Here is a 23,880-nt window from a genome sequence, read left to right as displayed (position 1 = left end):
GTCCCACTGTATGACTTAAGGTGCAGGAATTTCTCATTCAGTATATCAACTATATTGAAGGGTGATCCCAAGCCCAGTAGTTGTTGGCCAGTACAGACTGAGAATGAAACCAATGGCATTTTTTTTTTTTAGCATAATGCTTAGTTTGATTTTTTTCTTTTCCTTTTTTGGTCTTATTGGTCTTTTGTCTATATTTTATATTTACTTGTCTTGTGTTTTATGGGTTTGGTTGTATGTGTTTCTTGATTGTTATTATGTTTTGACTTTGATGTGCTTGTTTGTCTGTTTGCTCGGGGAAGCAGAGAGAGAGGGAGGGAGAGGGAGCAAATGAGAATGAAAGGGCATGCTGTCGGGTAGATGAGGAGATAGAAAACATCTAGGAAGAGTTTGAAGTTTGGAGACCGTGTTTAGAATATATTGTATGAAATTCTTTTACAAAAAAAAGGCAAACAAATCTTGCTAGGATTCTGCAAAGCTCTTCTAACCCACTGGAGCCATCAGTGTTCACACCAGTATTCTGCATTTATGAATTTTCCTCCCTCACACATTTTCCCCAAACTCCCCTTATATGAAATGTTACCTTAGAAATATAGTGTTCTGGGTCTGCATATTGTTCTCCTTAGCTGTGGAGCAGTTGTTATGGAGAGTAGTGAGGTGAAGGTGGGTGGAGTTTCTTGTTCAGATGAAAGAGAACATTCAGCAACTTGGAGAGAAACTTGTGTGTGTAAGCACAAGTATGTCTGGGCACAAGGCTTGATACCCCCTCAGAGCTGGAGAGAAGACACCCCAGCAATTGGAAAGGGGCCATGGAGAGGAAACTGGGAGCTGTGCTGGGGATTCTGTGGTTGTGGACTTGCTGTGAGTTGTGCTCATCTAAGTTTCCTTAGGGATTCTCCAGAAATGTCAGTGGTGGAGGGGAATGAGCCAACCCAAAGCTCCTGTGCAGTCTCCTCATGGTGTCTCCTGGGATATTAGACAGGTGTGGGTGAAAACTTCTCACTGATTCTGGTTTGCTTTTGTTTCCCAACAGGTGTGAGAGGAGTTGAGGTGGAGCAGAGTCCTCCAGCCCTGAGTCTCCATGAGGGAACCAGTTCTGCTCTGAGATGCAATTTTTCTACCACCATGCAAAGTGTGCAATGGTTCCAGCAGAATCCCGGGGGCAGCCTCATCAATCTTTTTTACCTGGCTTCAGGAACAAAGGAGAATGGGAGGTTAAAGTCAACATTCAACTCCAAGGAGCGCTACAGCACCCTGCACATCAGAGATGCCCAGCTGGAGGACTCAGGCACCTACCTCTGTACTACTGATGCACAGTGCTCCCAGCAAGCCTGCAGCCTGGCCCCAAACTGCAGCTGGGTGTGCAGCTACAGCCCTGCCCCAGGGAGACTCTACAGGAGGCCTTTCACAGCTGTGTCTTTATCAGATCTCCACCAATTACAGAGAAGTTGTGAGGAAACCCAAAATTACCACAGCAGAAATTCATGGCTAAATTCAGATTGACATAGCACTGACTTGGAGAAGCTTAAATGTTCAGAAACGTCAGCCAGCGTGACTGAAATGAACACTACTTATCAAACGCTTGTGCTAATGTCATGAAATGTAAACTTCTCTTACATATCCCAGAATCATTTGAATCATTTCTCAAAATTGAAAGTTTAAAGCAACTGTTTCCATCCTTTGTTTAGAGAGCATGATACAAACATTTCCAGCTCATCTGTTCAATATGAAGTTGATAAAAGAATTAAATGTGAAGATTTGATAGATTAAGTTGTAGAAAGGCAAGGTGAACAAATCTTATTATTAAATCATGATGTCATTTCTACAATGTCTTGATCATTTTAAAAATATAATGCATTCAATTATGCAATATAAAACAAATATTTCACATAAAAATGATCAGAACCGAAAGATAAATGGCAAACTAGAGAAATATATTTGGAATTTATATCACAATAATATTTGCAGCAATTAATTCTACCATAATATTTACACATCTGTAATGTAATATATATATATATATATATATATATATATATATATATATGTGTGTGTGTGTGTGTGGATAACTTCTCATTAAAACATTGCTTTCAAAAGTAAAAGTATGACCCTCTTATAGGTCACATAGGGGACTAATTCATTATATAATAATTAAATACTGTCCATACAACTGCTGTTTCTCAGGGGTTGACAGATTATCTCCCACAGTTGAAAAACTCTGTCCTGCCATTTGTCTCTGTAAGGAACTGGAAAGCAGCCGTGCTCACTCATTCACAGTTTGTCTGTCCATTGTGTTTTCACGTTGAAACAGCAGCTGAGTGGTTACAACAGTGACTGGATTGACTAAAACATTTACTTTCTAGAGTTTCACAAATTCACTGACAACTTGTGATCCATTCATGTTCATCTTCATTGCAAGTACATCTGTTTCATATATAGATTATCTGCCCTTCTCAGATGATAAACAATTCCTAATTGTCAATAAGATCCATGTGAGCACGGCTGGAAGTAGTGACATTAGAAGTGACAGCTTCTACAGTAGGAATCGTTGATAGGATGTAATTCTACTTGGTCTGCCTTTATATGTTACTTGGCCTTTTTCCTTTGTGATTTTAATATAGTTTCCTTGTTCTATGTGTTCAGGGTTTTATTACATGTCAAGGGAACTTTCTCTTCTGGTCCAATCTATTTGTTCTGTAAGTTTCTTGTACCTTTATAGGCATGTTCTTACCTCTGCACATATCTAACTCCACACTTTCTTTTTCTCCTTTTAGAAAACAGAGACTTGGAAAAAAAAAACAGAATAAAACAAACAGAAAAAAACAAATTCGCATGAGAATCTCATATAACTGCCAAGACACATGCACACACACACACACACACACACACAAATATATAAATCTACAAAATTGGAAATGATAATATATAAGCAAGGACAAATATGTTAATAATGACCCACAAAAAGCATTAAGAGACATAAAAATAAACAAAAGAACAAAAAATACAACTGAGTTCATTTGCTGGGCATGAGGCCTACCCTAAAGTGTGGTTTGTATACCCAGTGAAATGCATTGGTAAAAACTAAATTTCTCCTTGTGAGCAGTTTTCAATTGTAGACAGCTTCTTGGTTAGGTATGGGGGATGATGTCCACTTCTTCTTCTCAGCACTGGACCACTTCTGTACAGGACCTGTATGGCCCCTTTGCATGTTGCTGTCATCTCCATGAGTTCTTATGTGAGCCAAATTTATTGTGACTGGAGGACATTATTTCCTTAGTGCCTTCCATCCCCACTGGCTCTTATACAATTTCTGCTTCTTCTTCTATAATATTTCCAGAATCCTGAGGGAAGAAGTTTAATGGAGACATTCCATTTACAACTGGGTGTTTCAAGGTCTCTCATTGTCTGCATATTTTCCAGTTGAGGAGTTGTGGATCTATGTGTTTGTTCCCATCTACTGCAAGAAGAAGCTTCCCTGGTGATGGCTAAACAAGACATTGATCTGTGGGTAATGCAGAAAGTCATAAGAAGTCATTATATTACTATGTATGTTTAGGAGGACAATGATATTTGGTTTTCCCTTAGATCCACAGCCTATCTAGTCTCAGGTTCTTGGCCACCAGAGCAGTATCAGGCATGGATTCCATCTCATGGAGTGGGCCTTAAGTCCATTCAGAATGTGGTTGGTCACTCCAATATCACTTGTGCCATTATCATACCAGTGTATCATGTATGGTGGTCACTATTGTAGATCAAAGGATTTATAGCCAAGGTGGTGTTTACCTTTCTCCTCTGGTAGCATTCAGGGTATCTTCCTGAACCATGGACACAAGTTCATAGGAGTAAAAGCTTTAATTAGGAACCAGCTCAACTTTTCCATGTTCAAAGAAATTTGTAGATATTGTCAACAAGAATAGTACTTTACCATCAATTTGTAAAGAGCAACCAATAGCCTTGGTAATAGCCTGAGTTGTTGAAAATTTCCATGGGTCCCCTTTGGCCAACAACTCAGTTAGATGACATCTTCCTTGGCACTGGAGTTTTCACTTGTTGGTAGGAAGTGTCTAGCTGGTGCTTTGTTTCCCTGTTATTTGGTGATTTCATTGATTCATATAATATATGTGCATTATATTAAGAATATACTAGGAATATATATGTATATACATATTATATATATATGTATATACATATATATATATATATATATATATATATATATATATATATAAAGCTTCTGCTGTAGAAGGTTTCCATGACCTCTCAGAATGTGCTTAGTTTGTGCTTTCTCTCTCCCTGTATTCCCACCCTTATTCTCTGTTCCTTCCTCCTTTCTGCTTAATCCTCGTATTCCACCCTTCCAACCCAATCTCTTTACTATCTATTCTATTTTTCACCTATTCAGGAAATCCTTCCTTCTCTCTTACTCTATCCCTAACTTCTGCAGGTATACAGATTGTGGCAAGCCTATTGAAGGCTTAAAAGCTAGAATCCAAATGTCAGAGAATTCATACTATATTTGTTGTTTGTAGTTGGGGTTACCTCACTCAAGATGATTTTTTTCTAGCTCCATAAATTTACATCTAAATTTCATGACTTAATAGATGAGGGATATTTCATTGTAGACATGTCCCACATTTCCATTATCTATCCATCTCTTGATGGACATCTAGGCTGTTTCCAATTTTTGTTATTATAAATACTACAACGAATATCTATGAGCAAGTGTCTCTATAACAGAATATATTGTCCTATGAGTATACGTCCAAAAGTGGTCTAGCTGAATCTTGAGCTGGATCTATTCCTGTCTTCCTGAAGAACCACCATACTTATGTCCCTAGTGAGTCTTAAAGTTTGCACTCTCAACTGCAATGGATGCGTGTTCCCCTTAAACTACATCTTCACCAGCATATGATATCATTTTTTTTATTGATTTTGGCCATTCTGATGTGTGTAAGATGAAATCTCCCAGTATTTTTAATTTGCATTTCCCTGAAAAATAAGAGTTTTGAACTTTTAAGTGTTTCTCAGTCATTTGTGTTTCATCTTTTGAGAACTCTCTTTAGATCTGTACCTATTTCTTAAATTGAGTTGTTTCTTTTCTTGATATTTGGGCTTTTTAGTTTTTCTTATGTTTTAGATGTCAGCCCTATATCAACTGTACAATTGGTAATGATACTTTTCCTTTCTATAACTTGCCACGTTGTTCAAATGATGATGTTCTTTGCCCATACATAGCTTTTCAGTTCCATGAAGTTCCACTTTTCAATTATTATTTTAATGGCTTGCTTTGGGATATTTGTACACTGTGTGAAGATGTATTGCTGTGATTTGTGTAATAAAAAGCTGAACAATCAATAGCTGGGCAGGAGAGAATTGGCATAACTTCTGGGCAGAGAGTGAACTTCTGGAAGAAGAAAGGCAGAGTCAGCAGCCAGAGTGGAGAGAGCAAGTTGGGCAGTATGGAGATGAGGTAACGAGCCATGTGGAAGAACATAGATTAAAAAAATATGGGTTAATTTCAGGCATACGATCTAGTTAGGAACAAGCCTAAGCTAAGCCAAGCTTTCATAATTAATAATAACTCTGTATAATTATTTGAGATTGGTGTTCCTGATGAGAAAGTATAGCAGTACAGTCACTGTGCTATTAGTGTCCTGTTCAAAAATTCTTTTCCTAGGCCAATGAGTTCAAGATTATCCCACATTTGTATTTATTAGATTCAGAGTATCTGGATGGATGTTCTTGTCCTTGATCCATTTGGACTTGAGTTTTGTACAGGGCAGTAAAAATTATTCGGTTTACACTCTTTTACATGTAGCCATTCAGTTTGACCACAGCCATCTGTTGAAGATGCTGTCTTTTTGCTGGTATGTAGTATTTGGGCTTCTTTATCAAACGAGGTGTGCATAGGTGTGTGAACTTATGACTGGGTCTTTGATTCTAATCCACCAATCAGCATGTCTATTTATTTATAATCCTGTTTTTCTGACTATTATTCTGCAGCACAACTTGAAATCTGAGATGGTGATACATTAAGCAGTTCTTTCATTATTCATGTTTTAATCTATCCTAAGTAGTGTGTGTTTCCATATAAAGCTGAAATTTTTGTTTTTAATTTTCTGTTTTTGTGGAGAATTGTGTTTGAATTGACAGAGATTGCACTGAATCTCTCAATTGTTCTGGGAAGATGGCTACTTTCACTGTATTAATCCTGACAATTTGTGAACATGGGGGGGTCTTTTCACTATCTGATATCTTCTATTTCCTTCTTCAGTGTTTTAAAATTGTTATTATAAAAGTTTTTCATTTACAGGATTAGAGTTGATCAAAGATTTTTTTTTGTACCACCAGGCTCCTAGGTGGAGTGTCTCTACTGTCATGTGACACAAAGCAGTGGGGGAGAGGGAGGAAAGGAAATGCAGCAAGGGTCTGCTGAGTCCTCAGTGAATGGAGGAAGAGTGAGAGGACAGGTCAGTGGTCAGTTACAGGGCTGGGGATGGTACCAGGGAACTGAAATGGAAGACAGGAAGGACAGTGAAATGGCCTTCAGTTTCCCAAGCCTGCAATGCACACTGAGTTCCAGATAGACAGTCTTTGTAGCTGTTCACAGTTGACAGAAAGAAAAGTCAATGGGCTAGAAGCAGGGGGTGCTGGGAGGGTCCACAGGAAGGAGGAGAGATGGGTTATTGCAAGGTTTGGCAGATTCTCCAGGATATTCAGCACTGCTCTTCTATCAGTGATTCAGTCTAGATGCTGTGGGAGTGAGTAACATAGATGGTGCCATCCTCAAGATGTAATCACCTCTGAGAATGTTCCTAAGAGTAGCTGTGTGTACTTTTGATTCCATGTCAACTTCTCTGGAAGGAAAGATGCATTCATAAAAACATCATATCTGCATTGTTAACAAGAACTCACTGAAGTAGAAAGAACCTTGCAACTAAAAGCCCATGAGAGACCTGAAAAAGCCTTTTCCCAAATGCCACAACTCTTCAGGACAATTATTGATTGTGTGTGTCTTCAAGAAAAGGATAGAGTTCCTTGATGAATGATCTGAGAATCCTGGGATATGGGAGTGGATTAGTAAATACAGTTCTAGACAGAAGAAATGTTGTTACATACACACACGAATATATTACATATGAATTTATATATGAAAATATTATATATATACATTTTATATGAAGCATTATACATATGCTGTGTTTGATTTAAATCTCAGAAACCGGCTCACTAGTGTGTACAAATACCATCCTTGATCTCTCAGCACTACTATATACTTGATATAATATTTTGCTGTTTTATGTCTCTGAGTCCCTCACAGGTCAGAGAACACTTAAGCAGAGGTCTCACTGGTTGAGGGTACAACCACAAGGTGGTAGTAGACCTCAGCTGCTGGAGAGAATGCAGAGGATTCACTTCCTGGATGCTGATTGTGCAGGCTTAGGGTAGAAGCACAGCCTTTTTCACAGTGGCTGAGTGGATGACTCAAGAGGTAGAATTGTTACTGAGAGAGAACAACACCCTGGTAGCTGTAGCTGACCTGCTAGTCATCACAATATACACCGGATCTTAATTTAATTGGAAGGACAATGAAGACATTTGTACCTACTTTATTCATGTTCTTGTGGCTGCAGCTCGATGGTGAGTTAAGATCTTAGGACCACAGAATAGTCAGTGGGCATTTCTGAGGCATCCAGGAGGAACTCTATTTTAGTCAGGTTTTCTCTGTTACTATTAAAAAAAGATAATTCTGCAAGGTTGTGACCTGACAGCATTTCTCCTTTTTTTCCATCATTCTGCACAGGGGTGATCCAAGGGGAGCAGGTGGAGCAGCATCCTTCCACCCTGAGAGTCCAGGAGGGAGCCAGCGCAGTCATCAACTGCACTTACACAGACAGTGCTCTCAGTCCTACTTCCCTTGGTATAAGCAAGGACCTGGAGAGCATCCTCAGCTCATGATTGACGTTCGTTCAACTGTGGAAAGAAAGCAGGAGCAAAGACTGATAGTTTTACAGGATAAGAAAACCAAACACTTCTCCCTGCACATCACAGACACCCGGCCTGGAGACTCTGCCATGTACTTCTGTGCTGCAAGTGCACACTGCTCCACATGCACCTGCAGTCTGTCTTGAAACCTGCCACAGGGCCTGGAGCCCAGTCCACATCCTGTGTCACAGGCCTTGAGTGCAGCATGTGTCAGTTGTTAGTTGACAAGCACCAACTGCAGTGTGGACATTAATAACACACGATATAGTAGGTTAGGGTCACTGAAGCAATTTTGGACATTTTCTCCTTTGTTTTTAAAATGTATTCTAAAAATTGAAATATAATTTTGTTCTTCCCTTTTCCTTGCTACAGTACGTGGTGATTGTCACAGAGAATCAGAATCTCCTGTGCTGCAGAAAAGAGGAGGCTGAGGCACACTCAGCCCCAAGTGGGACATCTATATCACATGCCCTCATCCCCAGGTCAGAGGTCACTGAGGAAGAGGAGGTGGAAAGACTGTAAAGCCATAGGTGGGGAATGACTACAAGGAGACAGTGTTTTCTGAATACAGCAGGGCAGCTGCACACATGGACTCACAGAGGTTGACAGCACACATACTTGCAAAGGATCAGACCAGATGCAATTCCAGCAAGGAGGGAAGGTGCACATTCCCACCCTTAGCTAAGGAGCTATAGGCAGTTCGAAGCTGCTGGGAGAGAGACTCGGTTTCTTTAAAGGTGTATCCCCTGGTCCATAGTCCACCCTCCACTGGAGGGCACACATCCAAGTGTATATGTGCAGCACATTGTATAATGCAAACCTTGAGGTGTTTTATTTTTAAAAAAGATGGACAAAACTGGATTTGTAGGGAAGAGTGAATGGATCTGTCAGGATTGAAGGGAGCAGGTGAGCATAATCAAAATTAATTGCATAATATTACCTAAGAAATAATAAAATGAGAATAATTAGATAAATTTTATCAGAGGTGGTGTGTGTGTGTGTGTGTGTGTGTGTGTGTGTGTGTGTGTGTATGTGTCTGTGTGTGTCTTATTTTATGGACATCTATTACACTAAATAAAAATGTATACACATAGTTCAGTAACACTGGTGATTTCAGGCACCCACTGTGAACTTGAGACCTGCATCCTTTGTGTGAGGTTTCAGGTTTATTCACCATGTATTATGCAGACATCTGTGGTGCAGTTTGAAGGGAAATCAGCAGAGGGCGCTGCCTCTTCAGATGTGGTTAATGTCTGCATCCAGGTGGTGGCTTCACATGACAGACTGTCACTGTGCAGAAGGAGGTCCTTGTTTGTGAGTGAGGAGTTTCAGTAAGTTCCTACAGGAGACTTGTCCTGTGAGTTTGGTGCACTCAAGAACCAAGTGTCATTTTCTCCTATGAACATGCTTCCTGATACCTGCTCAGTTCTGCTGCTCCTCTTCATGCTCAGTAAGTTACATTTACCCTAAGTGTGGAGGATGTCATTGTCTTACAGCTCTACAAGTCTTTACCTTCTTCCTCACATACCAAAATGATTCCTTATTTGTATATCTATTTATTTGTTTATTGATTTTTCAGGAAGGAGCAATGGAGACTCAGTGACCCAGACAGAAGGCATGGTTACTGTCACAGAGGGGTTGCCTGTGATCATGAACTGCACCTATCAGACTACTTACACAAATACTTTCCTTTGGTGGTATGTTCAATATCTCAACAAAGCCCCTCGGCTACTCCTGAGGAGCGCCACAGACAACAAGAAGACAGAGCACCAAGGGTTCCAGGCCACTCTCCATAAGAGCAGCAGCTCCTTCCACCTGCAGAAGTCCTCAGTGCAGCTGGCAGACTCTGCCCTGTACTACTGTGCTCTGAGTGACACAGTGAGGGAGACTGCAGGGGAAGCTGCACACAAACCCAGGGTGCAGGAGCCTGAGGGGAGTGGCCTATGAGGGAGGGCTGTGTGCCTTCTCTAAGTGGGGTTTACCAAGCCTCCTGAAAATCAGCAAGAAATCTCAGATCAAATTCCTAGAAACCTAGGAATCTGTGGATATTCTGACAGGATAGGATGGAAGTCATTGCTACAGACAACCGGGCTTTGATCCCCTGAACCACTGTTTTCTCCCCAAATGGAGGACCTCTCACAGAAAACTCTCAAGGAAAACCCTGACATGGGATTTATCTCTACCTAGTTGTCTTAGAACATGTAGTGATTTATGTTCTCCAACAATCTTGTTATTATTCTACAAATTTATGATGACCCAAATAATGAACATAGACTCTAGTCTTTAAAAATTTGCTTCAAAGTCCAGAGTGCTAAGTATTTCACCATGGGAACTGGATTTTTGCAGCCCATTACCTATGGTGGGATAACTTACTCAGCCTTGATGCAGGGTGGAGGGGCCAGTCCCTGCTTCAACTTAGTATGCCAGACTTTGTTGACTATCCAAGGAAGGCCTTATCCCCCCCCTGAGGATGGGGGTTTGATGAGTGGGAGGTGTGGGGCTGGGAGAAGTGGAGGAGGGAAACTGGGGATGGTATGTAAAATGAAAAAATATTTAATAAAAAAAATCTGCTTCAGTCTCACTCCACAAGTAATTTAGATACTTTCTCTTCTTGGTTCGTGTTATGTAGGTTTAACCTAACTTCTGTTCTCAGTTATTTGTTTATTGCTATGAAGACACACCATGACCAAGACAACTTGTAGAAGAAAGCATTTAATTGGGGGCTTGATTACTGTTTCAGAGAGTGAGTCCATGATCATCATGGTGGGGAGTGTAGTAGCAGGCAGTCATGCATGTCCCTGGAACAGTAAATGAGAGCTTCTATCTAATCACAAGCAAAATTCAGAATGAGGGAGAGACTGGGTCTGACTTGGGCTTTAGGATTACAGAACCTACCACCAGTGACACACCTCCTCTGACCGGGTTACACCTCCTTATCCTTTCTAAACAGTCTATCAAGTGGGAAATAAGCATTAAGGATATATGAGCCTATGGGGTCCATTCTCATTCAAATCACCACACTCTTCAACAGCCTTCATTTAATGAGGCTGCTCAGGAAATACAGCTCTTGGACCTCTGCTGGTGCTGCTCTGACAGGCAGCTCCTTCTCTTTCCTACACACTGTGTAGGAGGCAGAAATCCTTCCCACTTTGTGTCCACTCTCATATGCTATTGCACTTTGCTTAAATCCATAGTGTAGTCACTCACATGGAATTAGAATTAGGTTCTCTGATAATTCTTCTGGAATGTGGGTAAGGTGGCCAAGGTTTTGATCCATCTCAGCTCTGGAAACAAAGCACTAATTTAAAATAAAATGCTTTAGTAACCATATTTATATCTCTGTAAAGGAAGAACGATCTGAAATCAAAGACCACAGAGTCTCTTAAGAAAGATTCATATTTTTGTAGACAAAGAACAGCAAAAAAAATACACATCTGGTACTGGATGGAGCCTAGCAGAACTATCATCAAGAAGACCAGAGGGACTTCATCTAGCTGCTGATGGGAGCAGATGCAGAGTCCCACAGTCAACACTGGGCAGAGATAAGGGAGTCCTGCAGAGAGGGAGAAGAAGTATGGGAGGAACCAGATTGTTCAGGGACACTAGCAGTACATGGCCTACAGAATCAACTGACTAGGACTCATGTTGGATTGCTGAGTTTAGGGATCCTGTAGGGTTCTGATCTAGGTCCTCTGCATATGTTATGGCTGAGTGCCTTGGTTTTCTTGTGTGATTCCTAACAGTGGGAAAGGAGGTTGGCTCTGGCTCTTTTGCCTGTATGTGGGACCCTTTACCTCTTACTGGGTTGCCTTGTCCAGCTTTGATGTGTGATGATATGTGCCTGGTCTTATTGTAGTTTATTATGCCATATTTCATAACAGGTCTTTCTTTGCACTGTCAGCTCCCAAATAATGACAAGGAGATTTCTTTTTAAGTATGCAATCTTGGCCTTAGCTAAAGCTTGTAAGCTCTTATAACTTAACCCATTTATATTAATCTACATTTTACCACATGGCACAATACCTCTCCTCCATTCTGTACATCTGACTTCCTTCTTGTCTCACTTGTGAATCCCCTGCCTCAGATTCCTCCCAGAGTTCTTTGCTGTCTGGAATTCCTGTCTATCCTTTCATGCCTAGCTATTGGCTATTGAAGTCTGTATTAAACCTATCAGAAGGCACCTGAGGCAGATGAAGTAAAACAGCAACATATCTTCATACACTCTGAATAAATATCCAACAACAGTGTTTGGTTGATGTCACTGGGAGGCCTACTCTTTTCAGAGGGAAGAGAAGGATTTTACATCTGGGGGAAATGGGAGGTGGAGTGAGAGAGTCTGGGAGAAGGGGGGGAACTGCCGCTGGAATGTAATATATGAGAGAAGAATAAAAAAATAAAGGCATAGAACATGTAATGATTATATCAGAGTAACTGGTCTGTTAGTAAACGTACACTCTATCTTACTGGTTAGGGAGCAAAATGGAATATTAACTTGCAATTCTGAACTCAAAATATCTACTTCCTATGGCACAGCATAGAATAGGATCTCTGAGATGAGTGCTTGTCAAACCTATAATGAATGCTAAATCTAATATAAAGAGACCCCAGTGCCAGGCATGGGACACCTGCTTTTAAATTGCTGGTCAGGGGCTTCAAGAGTCTTCTCCAATGAAATGGGCTATTTCTATTGCTTTGATTGCCTCATAAAACTTGTAGATAAGACCCTTTTGCTAAGAATACCACATACTTCAGACATAGGACTTGGAGGAATTTACCTAGAAATGACCTGAAGACTCTTCCCAAAGAATGAGTTCTCATAGAATGTGCAAGATTCCAAGATGGAAAAGCTATAAATAAATCTACCAAGCTATATAAAGGTTATGAACCAAAAACAATGACCTCAATGGCAAGATATCCACAAGGATGCAATGTAGCACTTGTATTTTGGTAATATAAGTGTCTTATTTGACTTAAGCCCTGCTCAGTACGAATGATATTAGGCCCAAAAATGCAAACCTAATTACCTAACCATGTCTAAAGAGGTCACAGACCCTAGAGGAGAACCTACCATGGCCACTGCTGTGGGATATTGTTCTGTATGCTGTAAATATGTGTTGCTCTGATTGGTTGATAAATAAAATGCTGATTGACCAGTAGCCAGGCAGGAAGTATAGGCAGGCAAGCAGAAGAGAAGTCAGCAGGAGAGCAAAGGCATCCTTAAAGATGCAGAACAGAGAACTGGGAAACACTGGGTATCTCAAGACAGAACCCTGAGCTTCCTAGGGAATGAGAAGCTGGAAAATATTTAAAGAGACCCAAGAGACAGTGAAGACATGTTAGTTTATAATAACATTAACATCACCATTTGGGTGTCCTCATGTGGTGGTAAAGCAGATCTCTGATTTTGAGGCCAGCCAGGCCTCCAATGATTTCTAGGAGATCCAAGCTTATAAGTGAAGGAGATAATTGAACTCATAAAGCTGGTAAAGATGTAATTAAATAAGTTGGCATGTTGTAGCACCACTAAGCAGTAGAACTTGGCAGTGTTGGCTACATGAGTTCTACTTTAGAATCAAGGATGAATTCTGTAGAATCTCCCTCTGCAACTAAGGAAAGCCACCGAGGTCAGGCATGTGGCAGGAATGTACCTGAATGGAGGTCCAGAGAGGCAATTATATGAAGTTGTGGCAGTTAAGCCTGGATTATCTTGGAGACCCCAAGATGCTAGAGATGCTAGAGTCTTGGGGTATCTGCCAAGGAGAGTTGCTAACAGGTAGTGCAATGAGCCCAAGAGAAAGAAGTGTGTTACTGTCAACAAAGCTGAAAGGAATTGGAGATTTGAAGAGCATTTTGACATCAGACACAAAAATGCATAGTTTGTAGTTTGCCCAGATGGCTTTCAGTTTTACTCTGATCCAACATTTCCTTACTGTGCTTCTTTTCCTCTCTATTGGAACCATAATGTATATTCTGTGCCATTGTATGTTGGAAGTATATGATCTGCTGTTTGATTTTAATTTTACACAGCATTACGATTAAGAGATTGCCTTGAGTCTCAGAAGCGACAGTCTTTTAAACAATGTTGAGACTGTGATAGACTATTGGGACTTTTGAAGTTGGAACAAATATGTTTATGCATTGTGACATATCTACAAGTTTATGGGCACCAGGATTGGAATGTGGTGGTTTGAATAAGAATGGCCCCTAGAAGCTCATAAATTTGAATTCTTAGTCACCAGGAAGTGACACTATTTGAAAGGATTAGAATGATTAGCAAGTATAGTCTTGTTGGAGGAACTTTGTCACTGGAGGTAGGCTTTGAGGTTTCAAAAACCAGTGTCAAGTCCATAGTCACTCTCTCTTTCTCTCTCTGTCTCTCTGTCTGTCTCTCTGTCTCTCTGTCTGTCTCTGTCTCTGTCTGTCTCTGTCTCTGTCTCTCTCTCTCTGTCTCTCTGTCTCTGTCTCTGTCTCTGTCTCTCTCTCTCTCTCTCTCTCTCTCTCTCTCTCTCTCTCTCTCCTCTGCCTTCACATAAGGGATTTGTCTCAGCTATTGCCCCAGTACTTGCTTGCATGCCACCATGTTCCTTATCATGATGATAATGTGTGGACTTGTGTTGATCTGTGCAGATCTGTCTGCCACACCTGGGATCTGAAGATCTGAAAGAATGGGGACATCTACAATCTAATGTTGTAGACAACCTTACTTAAGTTTCAGTGTACTTTTATTCTGAAACATAACAAACAAAGCAATGATCCAAAAAAGATTGGGTTCAATGAAACATAATCAGAAAAATGAGTAAATAAATGCCAGTAAGCCCATACTAAATATTAACAGTGCAGTCTTTCAGAGAACTTTCTCAGGATAAGCCAATTTAAACACAATTGCCTGGCATGTATATAGATTATATCTGGGAAAGCCCAAAAACAAGGCAGAAGGCCGTATCCAGACTCAGGGTAGACTGACCAGATTGGGTTTTATAGCTATGTTCTGACATTCAACAGTAATGAACATGTCTTATGAATTGAATAGAGATGTTTAACATAGGAGGCATGAAATCACATCCAAGAACAATCCAGGGAACAAAATGCACTTCAGTTAAATGGCCCTCTGCATTGTTTTTCTGGAGCCTCTCCCATGGTTCCTAAAGGCTTTATTCACCATGCATCATTCTTTTGACTGTGTTTCAAGAATAATGGACTAAACCTTTGAAACTAAACAAGTTCCAAATTAAATGCTTTCTTTTATAACAGTGTGCTTGGTCATGACATATCTTCACAACAACAGAACAGTGACAAAGATACCCCCCAATTAACCCTAATCCCCATTTTTTTCTGAATGACTGATCTCTTTTGTATGATTCCTTAAATATTAAGCTTTATTTTTTGTGATTTGATTTTTATTTACATTTGTGTGTTTACACCCATGTGAGTATACACAAACTTATATGTATACTTGGGTATACCCACCTATGTGCATTTGAAGGCCAGAAGATGATGTCCAATCACTCAAAGCTGGAGTTGCAGGTTTGGGAGAATACTTAGCTTGTCAAGAGGATTCTGAGATCTGAACTTCCATCTTTATGATTAGCAGCAAGTGCTTTTCACTGCTGAGCATTTCTTTAGCAGCCTTAAGCTTTATCTTCACTAGGAAGTACTGCTTGTCAATTAAATCACAAGGAAAGATAAGGCGGCATTTAGAATGAGACCAATTGCCCAGCCCAGCACTTAAACCCAATGTTCTCCAAAGCCTCATCACAGAGGATGTGGCCATGCAGCATGGAGAGCATCGACCTGCTCCATGGAGAAATAGAGCAGGGGTACAGCCCTGCCATCCTGAGCTCCCCAGGCTGCTGTGGCCCCCATGGTGTCCTGCTTAGCCACAGAGACTGTGCAGTCCAGGGCATGTACTCTCTGTCGGCACTCAGCAGTGAGGTGGGCAGAGAAGTATAACTCAGATACCAGAAGCTTGTCTCCAATGTACATGTTGATCGGTTATTTAAATTCATAGTGAGACCTGGAGTTTTTCCAGAGACCTTGTTTGTACTTTCTTTTCTGATTGCCTATTGGTTCATTTCATCCATTGGGATAATGAGAGCAAATGAAAGATTAAGAACTACATTTTTCAATGGTACAGCAGTCCCCAAAATCAAACCTCCAATTTATGTGGCATTAACATGCCCCCACGTGCTTTCAGGTTATATGTAACATGTACATGAATAGACTGCAGTCACAGACAGGCCTGGCAAGATTATCATGAAATCGTTTTGTAATTAAAATATACACAGAATTTAACAAGTGAGACTGAATGCTTCAGGGCAATGGTACAGAAGCTTCTAGGAAACGAAATAAGTAAGTTCTTTGTGTGGTAAGAACAGGACATTTTCTGAATAAAACTAAATGTTAGACTATTACAAGCAAAGTTTTGTAAAAGTAAGTTTTTAAATTAGTGTAACTTCTCTCTGTGTCTCTCTGTCTCTGTCTCTGTCTCTCTCTCCATGTGTGTGTGTGTGTGTGTGTGTGTGTGCGCGTGTGTGTGTGTGTGCGCGTGTGTATGTGTGTGTAATCCAGTGGTCAGCATTGGTTATCTTTCTCTATTGCTCTCCACATTTACTTATTCATTTAATTAATTAATTAGTATATTTATTTATGTGGTAGAGTTTCTCACTGAAACTGAAGATCATCAATTGGACTAGACTGTCTGACTAGTGAGAATCCATGATTTTCCTGTCTCTGTTTCCCAGAGCTCTCAGTGTAGGTGTACCCACATGTAGCTAGAGTTTTCCAGCCTTGCCCACAGTCAGGACAAATCTTTCTCGCCTGCCAGTCCCACAGCCGCTCAGACCCGACCAAGTAAACACAAAGACTTATATTGGTTACAAACTGTATGGCCATGGCAGGCTTCTTGCTAACTGTTCTTACAGCTTAAATTAATCCATTTCCATTAATCTATACCTTGCCACATGGCTCGTGGCTTACCGGCAACTTCACATGCTGTTTGTCATTGTGGTGGCTGGCAGTGTCTCTCTGACTCAGCCTTCCACTTCCCAGCTTTATTCTCCTCCTTGTCCCTCCTATACTTCCTGCCTGGCCACTGGCCAATCAGTGATTTATTTATTGACCAATCAGCAACACATTTGACATATAGACCATCCCACAGCACCCACATCAACTGGATACTTAAGTAACTGCTGGAGATGAACACATAAGTCACAGCAGGCAAGTGACACACTGAGCATCTCTTTAGTCTCTAAAGACTATTATTTTATTTCTGTTACAGTTTCACAGAACATAAGCAAATAGGTATCTTCTGGCATACTGATGCACTGCCCTTTACCATGTTATTTAAAAGTAGCTCTACTAATTGCTAAATTTATATGGATCCCAGCACTCAGTAAAGGAGGAAGATTATTTCAGATCACAGTGAGTCACTATTTTCTAAAATTAGGCTTTATCAGATGATAGATGTAGAGAAATAAACATATGACAATGGTCTGGAAGTGCATTAAAGACTGCACATGGCTCTTGATGAATCTGACTTTGGGTCTCCCAAATTATCCCTCTAATAACAACCATGAGTTCAAAGCAACTTTATGCTCAGCAGGACGGGTTTTCCCATTCTCCCTTTTAAGTGCTGCCTCTTTTAACTACCAAGAAAGACAGAAAGCAAATAAAAGTCTGTGGTTATCTACACTGTTTCTATCTGTACAAGGAACTTGTGGCTATGATCATATAAAACCCCATTTCCCGCTTGAGGCGAGGAAGGAAACACAGTCAGTACATGTGCAGTCACTTGACACTGATCTAAGGCGGAGGAGACATATTCATAGCGAAGAAGATGTGCCACATATCTCCTCACAGCCTGCTCTGTGTGTTGGTGGCCTTTACCTTCTCTGGTATGGATGTTTTACATATAGTTAAGTAGATTACACAGGAAGCCTTGCCCTAGGCATGTAACAGTTTGAATGGACTTGATGGGGAACAGGGATTAGAGAGAAGAGAGCAGTATATGTCTTCAATTAGTTTTGTCTTCGGTCTCAGGGTAGCGAATTCCAACAGTGTTTTGTTCACACTGTCACAGAATGAGCTTTTTTCTTTCTTTTGATTTTTCTCCAGGATCCAATTTGGGCCAGAAAGTGACTCAGGTCCAATCAATTGCAAGTACACGGGAGGGCGAAGAAGTCACCCTGGACTGTTCATATGAGACAAGTTGGCAGTTATATCATCTTTTTTGGTACAAACAGCTTCTTAGTGGAGAGATGATTTTTCTTATTGGCCAGGTTTCTTTTTCTACTCAGACTGAGAAGGGCAGCCGCTACTCTGTTGTCTTTCAGGAATCAGCCAAGTCCATCAGCCTTGTTATTTCAGCCCCACAGCTAGAAGATTCAGTGAAGTATTTCTGTGTGCTCTGTGAATATACTCACAGTGTTTGAAATGATAGCACAAGCTGAACAAAAACTGGAGCTCCTTAAGCATAGCCTCTCTCGGGGAGCCCAGATGAGAAGCACACCTGCACATCCAGACAAGACAGTCCCAACCATGGCTCCTTCCTCTGTGGTCTGCATCAGAAGTGTGTTTCTAAGTAAAACCTCATTTTATGAAATTTATAATCAGTCTTGGTGAGTATCTTTCTTTTAATTCTTTGTCTTGAAAGTGTTTAGCTAAAAATAGACCACAGAGAGCATGTGTAGTATTCTCTGTACTTGGGAATCTTACACCACAATAATCTAAGGTATTAGTTTTTCTTTAAGTTGGTCACAGCACAGAGCTCAGACTAGGCATCTGGAAGAGCAAAGAACATCATTTCCTTGTGAAACTGAGAGAAGCAGAGCCACCATGAGGGAAGTTGTCAGAGACACATTAGGAGGAGTTCACCCCAGGAAACTGCTGGTTCTGGGGAGTCCCTGCAAATCACTGTCTGCATCTGGTACTGAGCCTGAGATACAGAAGGTCAGCTAGACCAGAATAGGGAAGGACGGCAGCATGAGGGCAGCAACTGATTATAATCATACTTTTGGAAACACACAGTGAGGCTCATAAGTCAGTTGGAATCTAGAAGGATAAACCTCCCCCATTAGTCTCACTCCTTTGAGGGAACTTCAGAAGAAACCATGGTATTATCCAACACACTACACTCAGACTTCACCCAAGAAAAAGAAAAGCTCTAGAAATGAGGAGTAGAGAAAGAAACAGAAATATGAGTTGGAACCTCATTGACATCATATGTGCCTGGGCCTCTATCAAATGTGGTACATAAAAAAATATAAATGTATATAAATACATCCCACCTGTTTCTCAACTTCTCTGTAATTGCTTTTTCCACGTCCAACCTCAAAACAGAACAACATGGGGAAGGAGATTCTGGGAAATGGGTTCCAGATATGTTTTCAAAGATTTATTTATTTGTTTTATATTGTATATGTAATTGTTTTTTCTGCATATATGTAGTTGTACTTTGTGTAAGTCTAGAGCTCTTGGAGGCCATCAGAGGGTACTAGATTTTCTGTAACTGGATTTATTGAAGGGTATGAGTTTAGTGCTGGGAACTGAATCTCACTCTTCTGCAAGAGCTGCCAGTTCTCTTAACTACTTAGTCAATGTTTTAGCCCCTTTTTCCAGATAGTTTACATTGAGACTACAAAGCCACCATAGGACTTCTGGGTAAGCTGTAGGATTAGATGTTGGGTGTCTGAGATAAGAGGAAATAGAGGAAAGGTAAAGCTGCGATAGGTCATTGAAGAGCAAGAGCTAAAGCAACAGAAAGTATCCAACATGGTACTTCCTCCACAAAGAACCAGCCAAGCAACAGAAATGTAACAAGCTGCTTCTGCCAGTTACCACCAGCTGCAGCCAGCAGTGAAGTGTCTGCCTGCATGGTCTCCCTGAGAGCCACAGAGAGAAAATCCAGTTGTCCTATACATTTTCCCTGGGCTCTGCTTCAGTGCCTGGCCCTGGGTTCCTGCCCTGAGTTCTGACTTGCTTCTCTTGATGATGGACTGTGAGGTGGAAATGTGATTTGAAATATTCTCTTTCTTATCCAGCTTGATTTTGAAATGTGTTCTATCACAGAAACCCAAACCAAAATAGAACAGGGCCTCACCTCAAAAACTTCTGACAGAAAATTGGTCTTTCATCACAGAAATCCTCTTCTGGAAAGACCAACTGATAACTTGTTTGGATTCATGAGACTAGCTGCCTTTCCCATTGTGAAGACTGATTCGAAGTCATTCCAAGCAGAGGGAAAAACCACCTCATCCTGAAGAGTATGAAACAATGATTTTATGCATGATCCTTTTACTTTATGATATTAGATATTTTAATGTTTTAAATTTATTATTTTTGCACAGTTTTACACACACAGATGTATGTATGTATACACACACACATATATATGTATATATATATATAAATATATGCATACACACAATGTACTTTGTTTGTATTCCTCAATTATCCTCTCTGACTACCCTCCCTCTCCCCACAAACTCCTTCTTCTTACCCACAATTCTCATTTTTAACTTATATTTATATCTTTTTCTTGTGGCCCACTATCTTCAAGTATGATTTCTTCCATGAGCATGGACCTGGGCAGGGGAGTTTCTGGAGTAAGACAACTGCTTATCAGTATTATACCACTGAGGAATACTGAGGAATATGACTTCCCCTTCCCCAAGCAAGCACCAACAGAATGTAGGTCTTCAGACAGGGTTGAACTTCTTGACAATGATGGACTGCTTAAAGGTACAATCTTGTTTTTGTAGACATTGCTTTTGTGATTTCACAAATGCAATGTTCATATCATTTCCAGAAGATTCTATTTATTCATATTTGTAAGTTTATATATTGTTAGGCTGCTGTCTAATAATTTAATCTTGCTGTCAAAGCTTTTATGACTCAAGTCTTACAACAATTTCTCTATTGTCCTAAACTATGACTCACATGCTTCCTTTCTCATTTTAATTTCAGTACTTCTTTTGTAAATTTCCTTTTCTTATTCTCTTTATGATTTAAACATTAACTCAAAAAAGTACATTTTTACATTAACACTGTTCTTGAACTCTGTTGGGGATTGGGGAAAATGTCCTAGTGTTTTCTACTGTAAGTCAGCACTGGGACTTCTGCTGAGTCTTTATGTCTGGTAGTTCACACACATTCGCTGCTAAAAAGGGTAGGTAATGTAAGTCCAAGTAAAGACAAATCACCAGGAGAAATCACATGAGACAGAGGATAAAACAGAGGAGAAAGTGAGAAAACACATCCATCAGATGACAAAGCACAATGAATAAACACAAAATATATGAGAAAACCACCCACTATGACATCCACCTAAACTCACAACTCCTCAGTAATGGACACCAAAGAGAATGAGACAGCTAAAATACAAAACAATAAGACTTAGTTTTCTCCTTTGAAAGAGTATAATTGACCATCTATGGGAGTCAAGTAAGCATAAGAACTGAAAGACCTAACCTAACCCTTCAGGCTTACACCCCCCCAAACCCCAGGAGAATAAGGAACTAAAAAGAAAACTAGTTCCAAGGGCAATCTGACTTAGCCATTATTCAAACACCCCTACAATGTAACAATGTAAAAAGATTTCTGTTAAGAGATGTGCTCAACTGTGACTGGGATAGTTGCAAATGTTCCAGGAAGGATCACTGTGACCTTTGTGTAAACTCCACTCCCGCCCTGATACCCCCTTGAGGTTTTGGGAAGAATGTACATGCGGACATGACTGTACCCACTCTGTGATCAGACCATGATCTTGTGAAACGAAATTGTATGGGAATCGTAATCTTATGGCTTTTGTGGGTTTTTCCTTTAAAAGTGCCCATGTGATTGCAATAGGTGTGACTCTTGCTCTTTGGAGCAGAGTTTGCCCAACTGTACAGCCGCATCAATAAACACCTCTTGCTATTGCATCAACTGGACCGGAGTCTGGGTTCTTGTGGCACCCACTTGAGACCCAAGATTTTGGGGTCTAACAAGAACATTGTAAGAGCCTCAAACTCAGGAAGTAGATAAGGAAGTTATCAAAGTGAACAAAATAATCAGGAACTTAGAGATATTTTTTAAAATGGAGGAAAACTTCAGCAAGAAAATTGAGACTCTGAAAAGGAAGCAATCATAGTTGTTACAAAAGGAGGAATCAATCAATCAAACAGAAAACATCAGAAAGCACCATTAACAGACAAGTCCAGGCAGAAGGATGAGTTTCGTAGATGAAAGACAAGGTTGAGACAGCAATACAATCATAAACTATAAAGAAAAATAATGAACATAACCCAACCTTCAAAGAACTGTGGGGCACATCCAAGAGGCCAAACCCAACAATCCATGGGACAGAAGAAGCAGCTGAGAAAAAGTTTGAAAACATAGACAGTTTATTCAATCAAAGGATAACAGAAGATCTATCAAACTGAGTGAAAGAAATAGAGATCCAAACTAAAGTGCATTTTTCCTAAACAGACATGAGCCGAGAAGAATTGTTCTTTGACAAGTAAGGAAATCATCAAAAGAATAAGGAAAACTGAGCTGTGCATGTGCTTAATATCAGCACTCATGGGGCAGGACCAGGTGGATCTCTGAGGCCAGCCTGGTCTACATATTGAGTTCCAGGACAGCCAGGACTACACAGAGAAACCCTGTTTTAAAAAACAAACCAACCAACCACACAAACAAACAAAACTGAACAACAAAAATCTCCCAAAACTGTGGTAGTGCTTGTCTTTAATTACTACACTCTCAAGGCAGAGACATGGGGATCCCTAAATTTTGGCATTTCTGTTATACTGAGTATGTTTCAGGACAGCCAGGGCTACACAGCAAAAATTTGTCTCTAAATAAAAAAGAAACAAAAACCTAAATAAAAAAGAATCAAAAGGGAAAAACATCAATCCACATTCAAATCAGAAACATCAGAAAAGACTAGATCACTCTAAAAGCCAAGAAAATATGCCACGATATTCTTTAAGGCCTGAAAGTAAATAGCTATCAACCAAGATTGATATACTTGGCAAGTGATCTCTTCAATTCAATAGAAAAATAAAAAATTCAACAAAAGCACAAAATAAAACAATTCATGGTAACCCATCCAAACACTACAGAAAAGCCTGACAGCAGCCCTATAAATGGAAGAACAAAGGTAGTCTCAGCCATAAGGACACAAAAATAATGCATTTCATGAGAGGAGGTGATAAAGGGAAGAGACAGGAAGAAATTGATCATGTCAACACAGCCAACCAACAAACCCCTAACATGAACTGGGAAGGAAAGAACAGCAATGAGCCACACAACCAAAACATGAACCAAGAAGATCATGACAACAGCAAGTCACTATCAATAATCAAGTTTAAAAGACATGATTCTTATTAAATTAAGGTATCATAATCTGGCTAATCCACTCTAAACCTTTGAAGATGCAGAAGTACATCATCAGCGGAGGTTGTATGTATGAGTCAATGTAATATAGAAAGTAGAGACATTTACTGATTAAAGCTCCACACAGAACTTTTAACAACAAGCATTACTGTATAGTGATTGTGTATAGGTACCAATTAGGTCTGTCTTTTATATGTTGGGTGGAGGGTAGAATTAAGAAGAGGACACATACTGAAATTTTCTTACTGACTGTACAGAAGAGCAGACACCAGCACTGCTTTGACATTTATCCCAGAAACCAATTGCAACTGTGATATGCCACCAATGCAACATGAGCACAAGTGACTCATGCCAAATATGCCTGGCGTGTTCACTTGCATAATGTTCAGGAACTAGGTTTGAATGATGCTAATATATTACATAAATTATAAATAATACAAAAATGTAAATGGCTTCAATTCACTAGTTAAAAGTCACAGACTAACTGGCTGGATCAAGAAAAATACCATTTGTGTGTCC

The 23,880-nt window shown here is 40.1% G+C and overlaps 1 pseudogene and 2 gene segments (V, D, J or C); all 3 read left to right on the top strand.

Annotated features, from left to right (window-relative positions):
* The first annotated feature begins 806 nt into the window (after positions 1-806).
* Positions 807-1,500, top strand: LOC128106668 (T cell receptor alpha variable 22-like). The segment is given in 2 exon segments: positions 807-858; positions 1,031-1,500. Coding segments are annotated over 2 exon segments (522 nt in total).
* A 6,086-nt stretch (positions 1,501-7,586) lies between these two features.
* Positions 7,587-8,129, top strand: LOC128106657 (T cell receptor alpha variable 13-1-like; annotated as a pseudogene).
* A 1,252-nt stretch (positions 8,130-9,381) lies between these two features.
* Positions 9,382-9,930, top strand: LOC128106646 (T-cell receptor alpha chain V region CTL-F3-like). The segment is given in 2 exon segments: positions 9,382-9,433; positions 9,563-9,930. Coding segments are annotated over 2 exon segments (420 nt in total).
* Positions 9,931-23,880: the final 13,950 nt, after the last annotated feature.

Source organism: Peromyscus californicus, unplaced genomic scaffold (assembly GCF_007827085.1).
Source record: "Peromyscus californicus insignis strain IS unplaced genomic scaffold, ASM782708v3 Scaffold_12__1_contigs__length_115047231, whole genome shotgun sequence".
Taxonomy (NCBI): Eukaryota; Metazoa; Chordata; class Mammalia; order Rodentia; family Cricetidae; genus Peromyscus; species Peromyscus californicus.
Note: the sequence above shows the minus strand (reverse complement) of the source record. Positions and strands in the feature narration are given on the sequence as shown.